The following is a 13,455-nucleotide window of genomic DNA, read 5'->3' as shown; positions in this document are numbered from 1 at the left end:
TCAGCAAAAAATATTTTTAGTTATAATTTTTAGTCAAGTAAACAGTACAATAAACAAGCAAAACTACTCTAAAGTGACCGACAAGGAAGAAAGGACAAGATGAGAACACTAGGTCTTGTTTGGATTAAGGAGCTACTTATAAAAATATATTTTATCAAAAAATTAATTATATTAATCTCATACCATAAATCTCTGACAGGACCTAGGGTTCTCATTTTGTCCTTTCTTAATAAACGAGCAAATCTAATGATACTAGTAAACGAGCAAATCTAATGATATTAATTTTATACCATAAATCTTATAAAATATATTCTATAAAAAAATCTAATGATACTAATTTTATACTATAAATCTTAGTGTCGTTTTTCTAGAAATTTGGTCAAAGTTTAAAATTTTAACTTAAGATAACTCCATAAATTGATTTTTTTTAGGGACAGAGAGAGTAATAGATAACTATTAGTAATTAGCTCCTTAAATCCAACCAAGTCTAGCTAATTGTTAGCTTAGCTGAATACTCATCAGCTAATAACTATTCAATTGGACTAAACTAAGCTGATAGTAACTGGTATTAGGCGTTACTTATTAGCTAGCTAATTATTAGCAACTAATGGATCAAAAAGACTTCTAATCATGTGAACAAAGTGCACGAATAAGCTACTAGTACAAACAAAACCAACTACTTTTCTCAGAAAAAAAAAGAAAGAAAAAAATGGCAGCAAGCTTTTAAAAGAAATGTGCTGTACTAGCAAGTTGAAGGAGTGGATGATGGATCCCCAGTTTGCCAATGATGATTGAGACGGCGGGTGGCTGAGGTTGAGATTAGCGGATTCCCGTCCCATCACGGCCGCTGTCGCTGTCCCCTCAACAATTTAGGTCAAATCGAGCTGGGATTCTTTTCACTTTGGGCGATTATTCTCCCTGTGCAGCGACCAGCGATGGCACGAGCGAGGACGTTCGAGCTCTTTTGAGGCTTTGAGCTACTACACTCTTATTTTCGGAAGAACGGTTATCTTTATCTTTCTCCAGAGAAAACGAACCTTTTATTTTTGTTTTATTTTTATAACAACAGAGTCCCTTTTATTGCGCTACACTCTGTATATGCCATCATCCCTTTGCAGAATGGACAAGATTGTAAAATCTAACACCATGTTTACCACGAGATGAGATCGATTGTTGGTCATCCCTTGACCTGCCATCATCATCCGTGTAAAATCCGATCGTAATCTAACTCCATGTTTAACACGACGATATAGCCTTTTTTAAATTAAATTTGTATACATCTAAGCTGACACGGCACCATGTCAGATGTCAATCTCACGCGCCGAGGCGTCAAAATTTTGTTTTTCTTCACCACGAGCTTAATTTGACACCGAGCGTGGGGACGGTGTGAACGCCGTCGCGTTTCCAGTCCGCAGGCAAGTCAGGCACCCATCGGCTCCGCCGTTCGGTGGTTGGCCATTGCGCCGCTGTTCCCACGCCGGGCCAGGCCTCACCCTCACCCTCACCTCACGGAACAAGCGCACACGTTGGCCGGAGATTCCTAGAATCTCTCAACTGCTATATAAACACCGCACCGTCAGATCAAGATACCACCGCGCGCTCGCTTAACTAACCCGGCAGCCCTGGTACCCGCACTCCTTGGGTCGCTAGTCGTCTGGTCGTTGCCATCCCCCGGCTTTCTCGGCGGCCGCCACCCGCCGCCGCCGCGGGACGACGCCGACGACACCGAGGCTTGGCACCCGCCCCGGCCGGTGAGTTGCCAACTCTTCCTCCTGTCCCGTCTCCTCTGCCTCGGCTCTTCTCGTCTGGTCAAGGCATCGGAAAGACAGAGATGCCGCCGACGATTGTAGAGTTTTTGCCCTTGTGATTTCTCGGCTGTTGCCAGTCGCTCGCTAAGGCGCCTGCCTGTTTATCTGCGTCGACAGTTTTTTCCCCCCCTCCCTTCGCGGGTTTCATCCGTCCGTCCTCCAGCTCCAACTCCAAAGGGAAGATCTGCTTATCTACTGACTACTGGTACTAGTTTAAGGGACTAGTGTGTTCAGAGTTTAATAAAAAAAATGTTTTGCGTCGTGGAACACGACGCACGACGGCCGCCCGCGCTTTGTTCTTGTTCTGGCAAAGAGAAAGCGATGGCCGCGTCGTCGTATCGGATTCGTCCCGTGAATTATTGGTCCTTCCTTCTTCTCATCAAGTCCGGTGGTTGGTAGCAGCAGTGACGATGGTGCGTAGCGACGGGTGGCTTGCACGTCTGAAACTTCTCCTGCTAAACTCCAGCCCAGCTCAAGACGCATCGCATGTGGGGAGGCAACCCTACTTTTGTAATCGGCGTGCGTCTTTAGTCAACCAATCTGTATGTAATCATCCTAGTACTGGATATGTTACCACACGTAATTGGGAAACACTTCCTTTTTTTTTCTAATCTGTGGACTTGTGAGCTCGTTAGCTGACAGACAGCAGAATCGAAGTGTCTTTGTTCAGTTCTTTCCATTCATGATGTCTAAATCGAAATAACGTGTCTGAATCTTTTTTCTTTACAGGCACAACGCAGGTGAACCATGAGCATGGACGTAGCAGGTGCAGAGGCACCTGTCAAGGTATCTTCGCTTCTGTTCTTCTGTTCTGTGAATTCAGATACAGGTCCATGTAGCGTTGTGTAAGCTGCAGATTGATTATTTGTACTCATGAGGTTGCTTCTGAAAACTGACAGGGGAAGTTCCTTGGTATACTTGTCTGCTGGCTTTTGGGAAATGGAAGCCTTTTCGCGTGGAACAGTATGCTCACCATTGAAGATTACTACTCCCATCTCTTCCCGGTACATGCTTGCGAAACTCAGTTGATGATTGGAGTGGGTTCAGTTTCAGTGTAGCAGAGTACCAGCAAACCTGCACAGTTGAAAAAAATGGGGGGGGGGGGGCATCCTTGATTTATCTTTGTTCGTTCAATAAACTAAATGGAACCAGGATTGCTTTTATTCAGAGATTCAGTCAACATTTATTTCATATTCGAATGCCTCACTAGTCAATGATATGTTAATTGCTGTTCTACTGATATGGCTTCTCACATTGATCTCATTTCAGTCCATTGTTTAATGGTTCCTTAGAAGCTAAAGTTAGGCAGTCCCATATTCGTTGCAGTATTTGTTGTATTCGTACATTCAAATTTGTAATAAATATGTTACTGTTGCAGAATTACCACCCAACAAGAGTACTCACGCTATCTTACCAGCCTTTTGCCTTTGGAATAACCCTCATCTTGACATTCTATGAAGCAAAGATGAACACAAGATTGAGAAATCTTGCAGGATTTTCCCTTTTCTTCCTCGGTTCCTTTGCATTGATAATTGTAAGCACATTGCCTTCACAACATTGAATAAAAAAAGGACAGTACAGATCCATATGAGCTCATGCAATCATGTTTTGTTGTTCCAGCTGGATGTTGCAACTAAAGGACATGGTGGGCTTGGAGTTTTCATTGGTGTATGCATAATTAGTGCCATATTTGGGACAGCTGATGCTAATTGTCAAGGCGCATTGGTTGGCGACCTTTCTTTGATGTGCCCAGAGTTCATTCAGGTAACATCTCACATTGTCTTTTCTCAGTCATTTATGCTGCTGTTTTCAGTCATTCAGAGTTTTCATGACTTGTATTGCACTTCGGGTTTTCAGTCCTTCATGGCGGGCTTAGCTGCATCAGGGGTTCTCACATCAGCTTTGAGATTAATTACCAAGGCAGCTTTTGAGAGCTCAAAAGATGGTCTTCGCATTGGAGCTAGTAAGTCAGAATTTTGTGAAACATTTTCAGATTTAGTAGTGCTATTTATTGGTTTAAGAAAAGAAATCTTGACACTTCCAAAATAAAAGTATATGATTCTGAAGCAAATATGGGAATTTAACGGGATGCCAAAAGCATGAGGTTATACTTTGGGCAGTTTAAATCTGTGTGCATTTTAGGTATCTTTTCTTGAGAATTTATTTGCTATGTCAACTAGACCTATGGATTTGCATCTGTTTTGACCAAGGCCTTATACTTGCATTTGCTGGATTATTTTATAAGATAGGATTATGATCCAATGATCTCGTCAAAAAGATTGTTCATAACTCTCTTCGTCCCTTTGATGTACCGTTGGGCCCTGTTCCAATCATGTCTAGAATTTACAGAAGATCATGATCTTTGTCTGTCAAATAACATGTCTTTCATTACTTGGTGCAGTACTGTTCTTTTCAATCACATGCCTGTTCGAGCTGGTGTGCCTCCTGCTATACACGTTCGTCTTCGCCAAACTACCCATCGTAAAGTACTACCGCGCGAAGGCAGCCGCTGAAGGTAGCAAGACTGTTGCCAGCGACCTTGCCGCTGCAGGGATCATCGCTGAACAACAGGGACAAGTATGTGTTCCCCCTGTGATAGATACCAAACAAATGTGCATTTCGCTGCAACTTTACCATTCGAGATCCAAATGCTCATGATGTTCAGTGGGTGACTCGTGCAGATCGAGGAGGATCCACAGAAATACAAGCGTCTGACCACTAAAGAGCTGCTCATGCAGAACATCGACTACGCGATTGATATCTACCTGATATACGTCCTGACGCTGTCAATCTTCCCAGGATTTTTGTCTGAAGACACTGGAGAACACAACCTAGGATCATGGTGAAGTTTCTTGCTTTGATGCACTCTACGAATCAGAATTCCAATCTGTTGATGTTTCTTTCATGAACACTAAAAATGCTTGTGATTTCTGAGAAATCTTATATTTTCAGGTATGCTCTTGTGCTGATTGCCATGTACAATGTGTGGGACCTGATCGGGAGGTACGTGCCGCTGATCCCGTGCTTGAAGCTGACCTCCCGGAAGGGCATGATGGTGGCTGTCTTGGCGCGGTTCCTGTTCATCCCGGCCTTCTACTTCACGGCCAAATACGGCGACCAGGGGTACATGATCTTCCTAACCTCCCTCCTGGGGCTCACCAACGGGTACCTCACCGTGTGTGTGCTCATGGAGGCGCCCAACGGCTACAATGGCCCCGAGCAGAACGCGCTGGGCAACGTGCTCGTCGTCTGCCTCCTCGGCGGCCTCTTCTCAGGCGTCGTGCTCGACTGGCTCTGGCTCATTGGCAAGGGCTGGTGAAGTACGTCTTCTGCGCGTGGGTCCTGTGCAGGATCGATTAGGTTTTAGATCACTGTTTCCCCCCTCTTGTTTTTCCTTAAAAAAAGGAAATTTCTTCTATGTTTAGGTAGTTATACTAGTCAGTGAGAGAACACGGATACTGTAATCTGGCTACATCTGAAATTCTCTTATTCTCTTTCAGATGCAATCACTCCCTTTCTGTTCCAACTTTTGAATGTTGTACAGTATTCTGGAATGAAATATTATTGGAGTTCGTGAAGAGTTGAAGATCCTCACAGCTAATTTGATTTTGGTTGAGCTGTGAGCTTGAGCACGTATTTTCTTAAAATATAATTTGGCTTTTGCAAAAAAAATAATTACCCAAATCAAACGTCTGTAGGAATTTACTCGTGTCACGAACTAAAATAGCAACATTCAAATCTCACAGTTTCAAACAACGAGGTTTAAATCTATTCGTTTCTGCACAGATCGTAACAAGAATCATAACCTTTTCTATTAGCTCGATTGAGATAAGAATATTTTGGCACCAACACATCTTGAAACTGAAAGGTTATGAGTTGGAAGGTACACTCCCTCCGTCCCTCTAAAAGTGACTTTTTTAACTTTTTAATACCGTGTTTGACCGTTATAAAAAAAATACATCATTACTAAAGTATTTCTAATAATAAAATAAGTCATAACATGATATATAATATTTATACAAAAATTTTAAATAAGACGAACGGTCAAACAAGATGGCACGGAGTCTAAAACGTCACTTTTAATAGGACGGAGGGAGTAGTTGTTAGTTCCTTGACAATGCTTACTGTCAATTTTTTTAGCAGCCACGCGAGTGTACACTCATGGCACAAAAGAAACTTCATCTTCAGATCCTCAAAACTGATCCTGGATAGTCATGGCACAAAAGAAACTTCATCTTGAGATCCTCAAAACTAATCCTGGATTTCTAATTCTTCGACTTCATTCAACTAGTTCCTTGGATTCCCATTTTGTCTGCCCACAGGTACAACCTGATAAGCATGCAGCTCGTGCCTGAAATAACAAGGACCGAATCTTAGTAAAGCTAACTGATAATAGTTCATCAGATAAGAAGAGTGGCAGCCCTAAGATCATCAGATTGCCTACATACCTTAAGACAAGATCCACCAAAAGCTAACAGTAGATTGCAGAATTGTGATTGTTCAGTGCTAAAATGACTTCGCATTTTTTATATAAAGAAAATTACTGAATCTTATATATGGAACCGTCCTATCAATAGAAGATATTCAACTGCCATCAGGGCTTGGGTTACCTTTGGAAGCTATAAAAAAACTTACTACTATTTCCTAGCTCAACAATATTTACTTATTTAGCCTATCATGCAATATTCTTTTCCACTGCCATATATTTCAAATATAAAGACAACAATTCAAAAAAAAAAAGAAGATATTTGCAACCCAAGAATACCATTCAGTCAATAAAATGGAGCAAAAAATTTGTGATTGGGGATATACAGAAGGCATATATTTACCACAGGTAAACTTCAGACCAGTATCACACATCAGTATGTATAAATGAAACACCTAGGACAACTAGTAGACCCAGAGTTGGTTCGCCGGGATATGCAAACATATATTTTGTTCCATTACTTCCATGTCGACTAAAATCTTAAATATGAAAAACATAGAATTACCTCCCAAGTCAGGACAGAGGTTATTATGGTCATAAGAAGGAATCAGCCCTATCATGGAAAGGGGTCAGCTGTTGACAAATCGTGTACTTGCTCAGGGCGAAAAAAGGAATACGTCAGAAGCAGGCCATATTTAGACACAAAATCAAGCTGCATATCCCTTGAAGCCTTATTTTTTGTCCGAAGTAGTCTATGTTGTTTGTCAATCCATGCATTGCTGGGATCATCAAGTGCAGCATATAACTCAAGCCTCATGGACTCTAGCATTCTTGCATTCAAAACAAAGAACTTGGCAAAGTTAACATGTGACGTGTTGCCTCGATAGCCTGCCAGCACAATTTTCTTTAGACGAATATCAAGAGTGCCAATATGATTCCTGTACTTGTGACACCACGCATTTTTCTCTCCTGCCATTCTTGTCTGAAAAGGAAAAGTGAACAGAGAATAGTTACAACCTAGCATTAGACCAAGTATATGATGTAGTAGTGACAAAAAGATTGCAGATGGTCTCTCAATTATGGAGTATAAATGAAGTCACCTGGATGTACAACCTCTCCAAGCAGGGAAAACATTTCATGTATTGAATAACCACATCCAAACTAAGACGCTCCTCTGATAATGATAAGACCTTCACACTGTGCATCACCATCTTCAAGCTAACAAAGCCTGAACCCTAGGTAAAGCACAAAGTACTAAGGTTAGAATCATAGTCAAACATAGGGACTTTGTTTGGAGAAAGATCTTCATGGATATGAAAGTGAGAAGCATGGTGATAGTGGTACCTGAAAAACTGTGGTGCCAACCTGGAGTCTGGGGGTGTGTGGCCCCAAAACAAGCAATTCTGTTGCCGAGATCACCGACATGGTGATTCCCTTGCAAAAGGGATCAAAACAAAGTAACCTTTTTAGACAGGGGGCATCCTCGATGATGAGGTATTGCAGTTGCAAATCCATGGGTCCACAACTAGAGCGTATGCCGATGCTTCGGAGGGTTGGGGACGCAATTTGGACGCGAGGGAAGCCAATGGAGCCCGTTAGCAGCAAGCTCTGCAGGACAGGGCAGGCAGCTAGCAAGGCACGTAGAGAACTCTCCGAGAATCTGACATCCGAAAGGCTCAACTGCTTGAGAACCGGAAAGTGGAGCCCGCTGGCATCGTTTCCATTCGTAAAACCGCAGCCCCCGAAGCTGACAGCGTGAAGCGTTGACGAGAAGCGGTGTACAGATGCAGGCGGCGGCGGCAGCGGCAGCGCTAACTTCGACAAACAGGGACGGCCGTAGTGGAACTCGAGTTCTTGGAGTCCGTCGAGGGCGGGGGACTCGAGCCAGCCGTCCAAGCGTGTGACGGGGTGGCCCCTGTAGCTGTAGTGGAAGTAGTGCTTCGGGATGGAGAAGCGGCGGCAGGGGCCTTGATGCGCGGAGAGAATGCGCGAGATTACACCTTCGGTGACGTTGTGGGCGCCGAGGGGGTAATCGGGATCGATGTCCAGATCGATGTTGAGAGGAGCGGAGCGCCAGATGTGGCGCCAGCGGGAGGAGAGCACCTGCGTGCGGGCGCCGTCGTTGGTCGGTAGGAGGGAGACGATGTCGCCGAGAACGCCGTCAGGGAGGCGGCTGATGCGGTCGAGGTGTTCTTCATCTTCCTCTTCCTCTTCCTCTTCTTCCTCCAGTCCTCTCCTCCTCTTGGCTCCGGAGATCATCGCCATGGCTGAATGGCGGCGCGGCGGTCGGGCGGGGATTTGGGAAGGGGAACCGCCCGCGGAATCGGAGTTGTGGGCTGCGGCCTGCGGCCTGCCACTGGCGGGCCGAACAACACCCACATGGTCACAGTGGATGATATTTTTTTAAAAAAAAAAGTTTTGAATCTTTGGTTGCCATGGCTAATATCTCTTTTTTTACAAATAAATCATGTTGAAATTCTTTCAAAGTGCAATTCTTTTGAACGCAACAAAGAGCAAATTTTAGAAAGCGTTTCATGCTTCTCGTATCGCAAAACATCCCACACTCATGCCAGAATTAACTCAGTACAATACAATGAAATAGTTTACCTTAGCTCCATGTCCATTTCTTATTTGGAATTAGAGTTTCTAACTGATGGACAGTGAAGTTCAATTCATTTTGAGTCCTTTGGGTGTCAAGTTGAAAATGTGAAAGCTCAGATATTAATTAAGAACTCTAAATGTCGATGAAATATTTCATGCTCAATTGGAAGCGCCTCAACCACTTGAGATTTCAGAACTCTTCGGGTCTAACCTGAGATCTCTAGAGCTCATTTGAGAACCTTTGAATCATTTGAAAGTCCAACGTTTAATTTGAATAAAATTTCACTTAGATTTGCAAATTTCTGAATTAGAAGAAAAGTAAAATTTGGTGGCTATCCAGAGTGGTAGGCCCTTATTTTTTAGGCACTTTAGAACGATGTCCACGCCGTAAGTTTTTCCAGGCCACACAGAATGATGCACTGCAATAATTTGAGATTCTGACGGATACTGTAATCTGGCTACATTTGAGATTCTCTTTCAGAGGCAATCACTCCCTTTCTGTTCCAACTTTTGAGTGTTGTACAGTATTCCGGAATGAAATATTATTGGAGTTCGTGAAGAGTAAGATTCTCACAGCTAATTTGATTTGGTTGAGCTGTGAGCTTGAGCACCGGGCTGTATATTCTTAAAATATAATTTGGCTTGTGCAAAAATAATTACCCAAATCAAAATTTTGTAGGAATTTACTCGTGTCGCCAACTAAAATGGCAACATTCAAATCTCAACGAGATTTAAATCTATTCATTTCTGCATAGATCGTAACAAGAATAATAACTTCTTCAAATTAGCTCGATAGCGACAAAAATTATCTTGACTACTTTGACACCAATATAGCTTGAAACGGAAAGGAAAAAAGTCTACATAACCCCCAAACTATTTAGGCTGGAATACTTCACCTCTCAAACTATAAAACCGGATATTATACCCCCTGAACTTTCAAAACCGGTCAAATTACCCCCTCGAGTAGTTTTAAAGGGTGGTTTTGTCTTTTTCTTTTTTATTTATTTCCGTTGAATCTTTAAAAAATCATAATAAATCACAAAAAAATCATAAAATAAAAAATTCAATTTTGTTGGACTCCTGATGAGTAGATCTACATAGTGAATATATATTATGATATACTTTAGTACAAAGTTTTTTTTAGCTTTAAATCTATGTTTTTATGTAATTAATTAGAATAATTCATATATGTAGTTCCTATGGTCCAATTGTGGTAAAATTTTTATGGTAGGCTCATTATTGTATGCTTGAACTATGGTAAAAATTTCATACTCATTGGGTTACATATAACTTAGTTATAGATAAAGCATAGATTTAACAAGAATAAAGCTAAATAAATCTATAACTAAATTATACTTAATCCAATGGATACGAAACTTTTACCATAGTTCAAGCATACAATAATGAGCCCACCATAAAAAATTTACCACAATTGAACCATAGAAACTACATATATGAATTATTCTTTTTAATTATAGAAAAACATAGATTTAAATCTACAACAAAAACTTTGTACTAAAGTATACCATATTATATATTCATTGTGTAGATCTACTCATCAAAAGTCCAACAAAATTGAATTTTTCATTTTATGATTTTTATGTGATTTATTATGATTTTTTAAAGATTCAGCGGAAATAAATAAAAAACAAAAAAACAAAACTACCCTCTAAAACCACTTTAGGGGGTTATTTGACCGGTTTTGAAAGTTCAGGGGTAGAATATCCGGTTTTATACTTTGGGGGATGAATTATTCCACCTTAGATAGTTTGGGGGTTATGTAGACTTTTTTCCAAACGGAAAACTGACTAGTTACAAGGTAGGTAGTTGTTCGTTCCTTGACAATGCTTTCTGTCATTTTTTTTTCAGCAGCCACGCGATTGTACAGTCATGGCGCTAAAATGACTTTGCCTTTTTTAAATAAAGAAAATTACTGACTTATGGAATTGTCTTATCAATAGCTTATATTCAAGAAGATATTCAACTGCCATGAGGGCTTGGGTTACCATTGGAAGCTATAAAAAAAACTTGCTACTATTTCCTTGCTCAACTATATTTACTTATTTAGCTACCGTGCAGCATTCTTTTTCAGTGCCATATATTTAAAACATAAAGACAACCATTAAAAAACAGATATTTAGGCCTTGTTTACTTCCACCCCAAAACTCAAAACTTTTCAAGATTTCCCGTCACATCGAATCTTTAGACGCATGCATAGAGTATTAAATATAGACAAAAAAATAAAAACTAATTGAATAGTTTGGTCGAAATTTACGAGATGAATCTTTTGAGCCTAGTTAGTCCATAATTGGACAATAATTACCACAAACAAACGAAAGTACTACAATGTCGCGAAATTTTTTCGTTCACCAACTAAACACGGCCTTATAGCCCAAGTATAGAATTCAGTCTATAAAATGGAGCAAAATGTTGTGATTAGGGATATACAGAAGCCATATATACCACAGATAAACTTCAGACCAGTATCAATATGTATAATGAAACACGTAGGACAACCAGTAGACCAAGAGTTGGTTTGCCGGGATGTGCAAATGTATATTTTGTTCCATTACTTCCCTGCTGCTGACTCAAGTCTCAGATATGAAAAGCATAGAATTACCTCCAAGTCAGGACAGAGGTTATTATGGTCATAAGAAGGAATCAGCCCGATCATGGAAAGGGGTCAGCTGTTGACAAATCGTGTACTTGCTCAGGGCGAAAAAAGGAATGCGTCAGACGGAGGCCATAATGAGACGCAAAATCAAGCTGTATATCCCTTGAAGCCTTATTTTTTGTCTGAAGTAGTCTATGTTGTTTGTCAATCCATGCATTGCTGGGATCTTCAAGTCCAATAAATAACTCAAGCCTCATGGACTCTAGCATTCTCGCATTCAAAACAAAGAACTTAACAAAATTAACATGCGACGTGTTGCCTCGATAGCCAGCCAACACAATTTTCTTCAGATGAATATCAAGAGTGCCAATAAGATTCCTGTACTTACGACACCACACATTTTTCTCCCCTGCCATTCTTGTCTGAAAAGGCAAAATGAACAGATAATTAATAGTTAGTTACAACCTAGCATTAGACCATATATATGATGCAATAGTGACAAACGATTGTAGATGTCCTCTTAATTATGAAGTAAATGAAGTCACCTGGATGTACAACCTCTCCAAGTAGGGAAAACATTTCATGAATTCAATAACCACATCCAAACTAAGTCGCTCCTCAAATAATGATAAGACCTTCACACTGTGCAACACCATCTTCAAGCTAACAAAGCCTGATCCTCCCTAGGTAAGGCGCAAAATACTAAGGTTAGAATCATAGTCAACACAGGGACTTTGTTTTGAGAAGGAGCCTCATGAATATGGAAGTGAGAAAGCACGGTGATACTGATACCTGAATGACTGTGGTGCCAAACTCGAGTCTGGGACTGCGATCAGATAGTGGCCCCAAAACAAGCAATTCTGGCGCCGAGATCACCGATATGGTGATTCCCAAGTAATCAAAGCAAAGTAACCTTTCTAGACAGGGGGCATCCTCGATGATGAGTTGTCGCAGAATCACGCGTCCATGATTAGAGCGCACGCCGATGCTTCGGAGGGTCGGGGACGCAATTTGTACGCGAGATAAGCCAATGCTTCCCCTCAGCAGCAAGCTCTGCAGGACAGGGCAGGCAGATAGCAGGGCACGTAGAGAAGTCTCGGAGAATTTGACATCCGAAAGGCTCAACTGCTTGAGAACCGGAAAGTGGAGCCCGCTGGCATTGTTTCCATCCGCAAAACCGCAGCCCCCGAAGCTGACAGCGCGAAGGGTTGACGAGAAGCGGTGTACGGATGCAGGCGGCGGCGGCAGCGGCGCTAAATTCGACGAATGAGGACGGCCGTAGTGGAACTCAAGCTCTTGGAGTCTGTCGAGGGCGGGGGACTCGAGCCAGCCGTCCAGGCTTGTGACGCGGAGGTCCCTGTAGAGGAGGTAGTGCTCCGGGATGGAGAAGCGGCGGCAGGGGCCTTGATGCGCGGAGAGAATGCGCGAGATTACGCCTTCGGTGACGTTGTGGGCGCCGAGGGGGTAATCGGGATCGATGTCCAGATCGATGTTGAGAGGAGCGGAGCGCCAGATGTGGCGCCAGCGGGAGGAGAGCACCTGCGTGCGGGCGCCGTCGTTGGTCGGGAGAAGGGTGACGATGTCGCCGAGAACGCCGTCAGGGAGGCGGCTGATGCGGTCTTCATCTTCCTCTTGTTCTTCCTCCAGTCCTCTCCTCCTCTTGGCTCCGGAGACCATCGCCATGGCTGAATGGCGGCGCTGCGGCCGAGCGGGGATTTGGGAGGCGAACCGCCTGCCGAATCGGAGTTGTGGGCTGCGACTCTGCTCGGGTGTCACCACGGCAACACCGATGCTGAGCCGACTACTGACGGGGAGCAGAAGCTGGCGCCCGAAGAAGACAAGGCCTCGCCACCAGGCTCGCCAAGGCCCAAACGTGTGGCTCGGCCCAACCTGAGGATGAGCGGCCCTGAGTGGACTGTGAAGTTCGCTTCATTTTGGGTCCTTTGGGTGTCAAGCCGAAAATGTGAAAGCTCCGATCTTAATTAATATAAGAACTCTATAAATGT

The 13,455-nt window shown here is 42.6% G+C and overlaps 3 protein-coding genes across 6 annotated transcripts; 1 reads left to right on the top strand and 2 right to left on the bottom strand.

Moving 5' to 3' along the window:
- On the top strand, window positions 1,401-5,398 carry LOC110433050 (equilibrative nucleotide transporter 3-like). 2 transcript variants are annotated; one of them, XM_021454643.1, is made up of 9 exons: window positions 1,401-1,751; window positions 2,538-2,594; window positions 2,708-2,812; window positions 3,187-3,342; window positions 3,429-3,572; window positions 3,666-3,771; window positions 4,210-4,385; window positions 4,490-4,650; window positions 4,761-5,398. In XM_021454643.1, the coding sequence occupies exons 2-9, from the start codon at window positions 2,556-2,558 to the stop codon at window positions 5,125-5,127; spliced, it is 1,254 nt and encodes a 417-aa protein (XP_021310318.1). In that variant the 5' UTR covers window positions 1,401-1,751; window positions 2,538-2,555; the 3' UTR covers window positions 5,128-5,398. The 2 variants fall into 2 exon arrangements, with proteins under 2 accessions (XP_021310318.1, XP_021310319.1); XM_021454644.1 differs by lacking the exon at window positions 1,401-1,751 and adding an exon at window positions 2,101-2,350.
- Window positions 5,532-8,561, bottom strand: LOC8081741 (F-box/FBD/LRR-repeat protein At1g51370). 2 transcript variants are annotated; one of them, XM_002460804.2, is made up of 4 exons: window positions 7,579-8,561; window positions 7,335-7,469; window positions 6,800-7,216; window positions 5,532-6,159 (listed from the first exon to the last, which is right to left on the bottom strand). In XM_002460804.2, the coding sequence occupies exons 1-3, from the start codon at window positions 8,497-8,499 to the stop codon at window positions 6,851-6,853; spliced, it is 1,422 nt and encodes a 473-aa protein (XP_002460849.1). In that variant the 5' UTR covers window positions 8,500-8,561; the 3' UTR covers window positions 5,532-6,159; window positions 6,800-6,850. The 2 variants fall into 2 exon arrangements, with proteins under 2 accessions (XP_002460849.1, XP_021310317.1); XM_021454642.1 differs by lacking the exon at window positions 5,532-6,159 and having other exon boundaries at window positions 6,999-7,216; window positions 7,348-7,469.
- On the bottom strand, window positions 11,224-13,413 carry LOC8081740 (F-box/FBD/LRR-repeat protein At1g51370). Of its 2 annotated transcripts, none has more exons than XM_002460803.2 (3): window positions 12,242-13,373; window positions 11,995-12,132; window positions 11,224-11,871 (listed from the first exon to the last, which is right to left on the bottom strand). In XM_002460803.2, exons 1-3 carry the CDS (start codon window positions 13,130-13,132, stop codon window positions 11,506-11,508), a joined length of 1,395 nt encoding a protein of 464 aa, XP_002460848.1. In that variant the 5' UTR covers window positions 13,133-13,373; the 3' UTR covers window positions 11,224-11,505. The 2 variants fall into 2 exon arrangements, with proteins under 2 accessions (XP_002460848.1, XP_021310567.1); XM_021454892.1 differs by having other exon boundaries at window positions 11,648-11,871; window positions 12,008-12,132; window positions 12,242-13,413.

This window comes from Sorghum bicolor, chromosome 2, assembly GCF_000003195.3.
Source record: "Sorghum bicolor cultivar BTx623 chromosome 2, Sorghum_bicolor_NCBIv3, whole genome shotgun sequence".
Taxonomy (NCBI): Eukaryota; Viridiplantae; Streptophyta; class Magnoliopsida; order Poales; family Poaceae; genus Sorghum; species Sorghum bicolor.
This window is presented reverse-complemented; position numbering and strand designations above follow the sequence as displayed.